At 33.3% G+C, this 6,234-nt stretch overlaps 1 protein-coding gene across 1 annotated transcript; it reads left to right on the top strand.

The window, feature by feature from the left end:
- The first annotated feature begins 509 nt into the window (after window positions 1–509).
- On the top strand, window positions 510–4,021 carry LOC111714458 (compound eye opsin BCRH1). Its single transcript, XM_023489564.1, has 7 exons — window positions 510–588; window positions 1,117–1,242; window positions 1,546–1,632; window positions 2,054–2,170; window positions 2,744–2,870; window positions 3,273–3,368; window positions 3,693–4,021. Exons 2-7 carry the CDS (start codon window positions 1,126–1,128, stop codon window positions 3,752–3,754), a joined length of 606 nt encoding a protein of 201 aa, XP_023345332.1. The 5' UTR covers window positions 510–588; window positions 1,117–1,125; the 3' UTR covers window positions 3,755–4,021.
- Window positions 4,022–6,234: the final 2,213 nt, after the last annotated feature.

Here is a 6,234-nt window from a genome sequence, read left to right as displayed (position 1 = left end):
CAGAAGAATTCTATTTTCAAATTAAAGTTTTGATGAAAAATAATAGTATAAGAAAGGCCACAATTATCCTTAAAAAGATGGTTGCAAAACCCCATGAATTTATAAAGTCAATAATCATGCAAAAAGCATATTTCAGGGATTGCCAATCGTGATTAACATTTTCTATCAGCGCTACTGGATGTGGGGAGTATTTGGTAAGTAAGAAATTGCATTAAAAATGTTTTAAACTTTTTTTCTTATTAAATTAATGCAAGTAAAAACCCTGAAATTACTCTGGTATAAAAAGAAAACAATAATTTTGGAAAACCACTTATAGGGCTCACATTAGATTTAATAGATTCTAGTGGAGCCGACTGAGAACGTTATGATGAGATTTTAATAAAATTAAGTATTATTCTCTGGTTTCAGGCTGTAAGATGTATGCCCTTCTCGGTGGCATATGTGGAACAGTCTCAATTTTCTCAATTATTCTCATTGGATACGATAGATACAATGTGATCGTAAAATTTCTCAATTATTCTCATTGGATACGATAGATACAATGTGATCGTAAAAGGTATCACTGGAACCAAAATCACAAAACCCCAGGTAATAATTTTTCTGGACAATCTTTATATCAACAGTGTTTTCCAAAATTTCTTTAAAAATTTAATTAGATACAAACAAAAAAATCAGCCAAAATTTTGAGTGGAAATATGCGGCAAATTTTATCAATTTATAACCTCAAATTTTTATGATTTTAAAAATGCAAATAATTGGCTTACATTTTTTTATAGATCTCATTCAATTTTTGATGAATTTTTATGAAATTTTCGGAAAACACTAGAATAAACATTTTTCCAAAAATTAAAAAGATATTGGTTTTGCGTTTTTATTTCAATGTTTTTCAAAAATTTAATTCCATTTTATTTTTTTTTATGCCTATAATCTAATCAAAACCAAAAATTTTAAAATTTTGTCCAAAACATCCATAATCCCTGTTTATTTACTCGCCCTGTATATATCAGTGCTTTAGTTTCGAATATGGCTTTGATAAAGTATAAAAAAATATTATTATAACCAATTATGAGAGTGCATTGGATTGTTGTAATGTTTATTTTTATAAAATGATTTCAGGCATCGCTTATGATTTTATCTGTATGGGTTTACAGTATCCTCTCTACTCTTGGACCTTTCATTGGTTGGGGATCCTACGCTTTAGAGGGATTTCTTGTCACCTGCAGCTATGATTACCTTAAAGAGGTATGGATAATGGATCTTAGTGGTAGAAAGAGAGTTTAAGTAGTATTGGATGTTCTCTGCAGTACAGAGATCCATGAGGCATTTAGAAAGAGCACATTTATAGTTGTTGCTCTTGATTTTCACCAAAATATGTTCTTTACAGTACAGTAATTACAGTATATATCAAAAATTCAAGATTTATTTCATTGATCAAAAACAACTGACTACTATGTGGTTAATTAATATCTATCTACCATTCTTGTTATCTCAACAATACCAAAATGCTGTGGAGTTGGAATGAATTTTATAAACTCATTTTTATAGGATCTTAACTCCAAAAGCTTTATTCTATACACCCTGGTGACCCACTTCTTCCTACCGATGGCTTTTGTGATTTTTTTCTATCTCCAGGTACTTTAACATATGAAGTGGTGGTGGATAAGGATCTGTTTCTTGTAAATGTGGATTTACATCCAAAGAGTACAAATAAAATCGCTTGTCATTGTGAAGGGCAATTATGATGAAGTTTCTTTACTTAAAAGGTCTTTTTCCAAAAGAGAAGAGGATCTCCCTTGTATAGGGCAGACCAGTCTGGTCACATATCCAAGACATAATTTTGACCTTTACATATCCTTGCCACATTTTTGTCCTCATATATATAGTGGGCACAGATTTGGCCCCCCTCAAGGCATATACTAGACTCAGTATAACATCCTCAAAAATATATAGTGCTGTTCCCAAGCAGTAAATAGCCACAATACGGCCCCTAGTATTAACCCCCTAATGTTTACTAGTAGCAGTGCAGTCCCCTGTTGTATTCTAGCCATCTTAGATTGCAAGAGCAGTGATCTGTCATGAAAAGGCAATGCAGAAGCAAGCCAAGAAAATGAACATTTATTCACTCAGAACAAAGGAGGAAGACCAATCTATTGAAGTTAAAATAGCTAAGGTAATTTTTAAAAAAGGGCTCTGAATTGAACACAGCAGAATTGTTCAAGCCTTGTGCTTTTTATTTATACTAATTATGGAAGAAATGGTTTCTCAATTTCACTAACCCTATTCCTTCTAAGTCATTTCTTCGGTACTGGGAAGGGAATGATCATTAGCTCAAAAATTGAACTGTTTAAAATCCATACATTATGCCTCTATTTCATGTTCTGGGTTGCTATTCGGGGTATTTTTGTTATCATTGGTATCTCAGCTAGGTTTTAATTTTAAGAAGACCATTATTCTTCCCTGAGTTGATAACTTGGGACTCTCCATATGCTGTTGTTGCATTTAGCAGGCTAATTGGTATCCACAGGGTCGAAATATTAAGCAACCCAGTATAGTTACAGTTGTATTGGTACTGATAGATGATTAAATGTTATCAATATGTTCTAGGTATTTAATACCAATATTCTTATTTGGATTGCTTCCCTGTGACCTTGATGTGCTCATCATACCAATTGATACCCAGCAGAGTCTAAATATTAGGTGTGCGGGTAAGGGGGCATAACAAAATGTTATTTATTTGATTTAGGTATCTATTACCAATGTTCTTCTATGGATTGGAACCTGGGGTCCCTACGCTATTGTAGTACTCATTGGACTGATTGGACAGCATCAAATTATTACTCCTTTGTTCTCAGGACTTCCAGGCCTTTTAGGTCAGAATCTTAAATGTTGAACTATGTAAATATGGAAATTAAGATCTCATTTTGGTTGTTTAGTGTGTTCACCCAAAAGACTTTTTCTCTGTAAAGATTCCTATTGGGTCATTTTGCATATGTTGGACTTTGTAAAAGGCAAAGGCATTTACAAAATTTTGTTCAAGCACAATTTGCTCGATATTATGTCTTGAAAAAGAAATGCCTTAAGAATTGTCCAAGTTTAATCTATGTACATTGAAAACTCAATATCTATTATTTTTTACTCTAGAAAAATTGAAAACATTGTAAAATTTATTATATTTTAGCTGTTCCTTCCAACCCAATGCAGCAAAAATATATTTTTAATCAACAATCAATGCTGTAACATATAAAAATCAATATTTTAAGATTTACTTTCAGCAAAAACCAACAGTTCCTTAAATCCTCTTGTATTTGCTATATCCCATCCAAAATACAGAGAAGCAATGGCTGCAGAGATTCCTTGTATTGTTACAGGTATTTTTTTTTATAATAATGAACAAGTTTTGCTTCTTTAAAGAGACTAAAACCAAAATTTCAAGGGACCGTCCATTCCCTGTTCAGAATACAATACAGTTCAGAAAAACCTTAACATTTGTTGTTGTAATACCACACTTTTCGAAAGCACATCAAAATAACAAGAAAAGAATGCAAGGTACAGGGTAACCTACAATAAAATGACAGTGAAGAGGAATATTATATAAGAAAGAAATATAAGCCAAATGTGTCCACAAAAGTATGGACAAATCTTTTTTTCATATTTTAAAACAACTCATAAAATATACTTTCTTAAAATTTTAGAGGACACTGATGATGTAGAGAAGAAAAGAGAAGAGGACAAAACAGCGTGCACTAATGCATGAAGAAAAAATATTTTTTTAATTGCAAAGTGGTGAAAGGATTTCCTGCATATCTGTATTTAATCTTTAACCCTGGCTTGGCTTTCTACTTAACCCGCATATATTTATCCATCTCTGTTTAGGGATACTATTCTCTACGTTTTAGTTTTTTGGTATTCAGTGTTTTAGTATATAAGGAAAATATTTCTATGTTTGATTATTGTGAAGTATGACTGGGCTAAATCCCTTTTTTAACCAACAATGTTTCCTGAATAAATAGTCTGCAAGATTCATTCTTAGTATACTGAGCTTAGTGTAAAAGTGGATAATCTAGAGAGAGAATTCCAGATAGAGAACCAAGGATTTTAGAAGATAGAATTCTGACTTGAGTTCATTCTGAGAGTTTAACTAGCTTTAATGATATGTTGGAGATTTCAATTTTTATAGTTACAACTAAAGGAATTATTGAGAGTCTAGTGGTCTAAGTTAGACTAAATCTTTATAGTACTAAAACATTGATATTTTGATAGGCTTCAGAAGTTCAGACTATGTAAAAGTGGCAGGACCCCACAACAGATTTGATTGCAACCTCACAGACTTCATCATTTTAGGGTTAGGTTAGGTTAAGACCATTTCTGAGCTAAGCCCTGCAGCTAGGACAGGGTACAGGGCCTTGCACTGCAGATAGGACAGGCTAGGAGGCCAAGCAACAGGACTGGGACCAAGGGTGGGGGAATTATCAAGAACAATGCCATTGTTTCAAAAAAAAGAACAAAGACGTAGAACAGGTTCTTAAAAATATTGGACCAATCAATAAAAGGATGAATGTGAAAAAACCGTAATTGGTTAAACAGAACGGTCTGGAATCATTCTAGCAGGAAATCATCATCTAGAAATTGTAGAACTATGTGAAACATGGTAGAGTTTTAATATTTTTTTAATAATTTGATTTAAAAATTGTAAATTCTGTCATTTTGGAGGGGTTGGCCAATGGCCTTGTTACCTCCCTTTTCCCAACCTCTCCCCCACTCAGTCCTTTCCCCTCAACCCATTCCAACCTGTTTCTTGGAACCGTTCTTGATCAAGAACATAAAGAAGGGAATATGAAACAGAACGTGGATGCAACATTTGAAGTAAGAACAAACAAGGAACAAACAATCTAGTGGAAGGCCCTTATTCTAGAATGAAGAAAGCACAATTTAAAAAAACCAGAACACGCCCAGTCCTAATTATAAATGCTAATTTTTTAGGGTGTTTTAACTGTGGGAGTATCATACTCACAGTTTAAAATCAAATTCAATTAAAAAATCTTTAAAAAATTCTTAAAAATCCAAAAAGTTCAACAGTATCAAAGTATCAAGGTTGGAACACATGGTCTGGATTTTTTTAGGGCGTTTTAACTGTGGGAGTATCATACTCCCAGTTTAAAATAAAATTCAATTAAAAAACTTTTTAAAATCCCAAAAGTTCAACGGTATCAAAGTATCAGACCTAAAACATCATATATAATACTTTTAATTTTAGCTAGTTAACACCAATACTAGCTGCCCTGACTCATTATTCCGGCAGCTGACTGACCCCCCTTCCCTTGGAGAAATGACCAGCCATGGTTGGATAGGGGAGGAAGGTGCAGGGGTGCCCGGATATTAAAGGAGACCTAACAGAGACTAAGTTCAGTTGTGTGGAAGCCTCTTAGAAAAAAGGGACCAACTCCCTTTCTGCTTTGGAAAGAAGGGGTTAGGAGGGTAAAATGTGGGGTCGGAATTTGAAGTCTGCAAGTTCAGAGGGTCAGAGTCCAGAAGCCAGATTCAAGAAGGGCAAGAGTCCAGTACCAAGAGTCCGAGTCTTCAAGTCTGAGAGTCTCATGTCCAGTCCTCAATCCCCTTTAAGTAGAATTGTAACTTATGTTTCCCTTTAATTTCATTTTAATGCAATATAATCTTAATACAGCTTTTGTTCCTTTAATTGTCTCAGAGATTGAAACACACTCACCTCTTTTAATCTTTAGACTAGGTTTATTGGGCTCAGTAATTTAAGTACCCAATTGTTACAAATTGACAAACAAAATTGTTAAAGGTGCATCCCCTTTGAATTTTGATTGAACTTAAAAAAGATTTGATGTCGGGATAATTTGAAAATTTTAAAAATTGAAGATTAATTCCTAGCTCATTATTACAAGGATACATTGCACATTAATTGATGCTGTATTGAGCAGTATTTGTATTGTAATTATATCATTTAAATGGCAGATTAATTACTATAATTTTTATTTGTAAATACAATGTATGTCCAAGCTCATTATTGCAAGGCTACATTGTAAATATAAATGCATTATTTGAGCACTGTTTATGTGCATGGAAACTTGCTATATATGTGCTCTTAACCATATGTGATCATGTCTCATATGAGAACTCGATCACAAGGTTTATCTACAGCCAGTTTTGATGGTGTTCTAAATCCAGTTCCTACTCCAAGAACAAGAACACCAACTAGTGATGGTATAT

This window comes from Eurytemora carolleeae, unplaced genomic scaffold, assembly GCF_000591075.1.
Source record: "Eurytemora carolleeae unplaced genomic scaffold, Eaff_2.0 scaffold1337, whole genome shotgun sequence".
NCBI lineage: Eukaryota > Metazoa > Arthropoda > Copepoda > Calanoida > Temoridae > Eurytemora > Eurytemora carolleeae.
The sequence above is the reverse complement of the archived record's forward strand: the minus strand, read 5'-3'. Positions and strand labels throughout refer to the sequence as shown.

Excerpts from the sequence above, each read along its gene's own strand:
- LOC111714458 (XM_023489564.1), top strand. The coding sequence starts at position 1,126 with ATGATTTTATCTGTATGGGTTTACAGTATCCTCTCTACTCTTGGACCT. Across the intron at positions 1,633-2,053 it reads TGATTTTTTTCTATCTCCAG|ATTGCAAGAGCAGTGATCTG; the intron begins GTACTTTAACAT and ends TAGCCATCTTAG. Across the intron at positions 3,369-3,692 it reads GATTCCTTGTATTGTTACAG|AGGACACTGATGATGTAGAG; the intron begins GTATTTTTTTTT and ends TTAAAATTTTAG.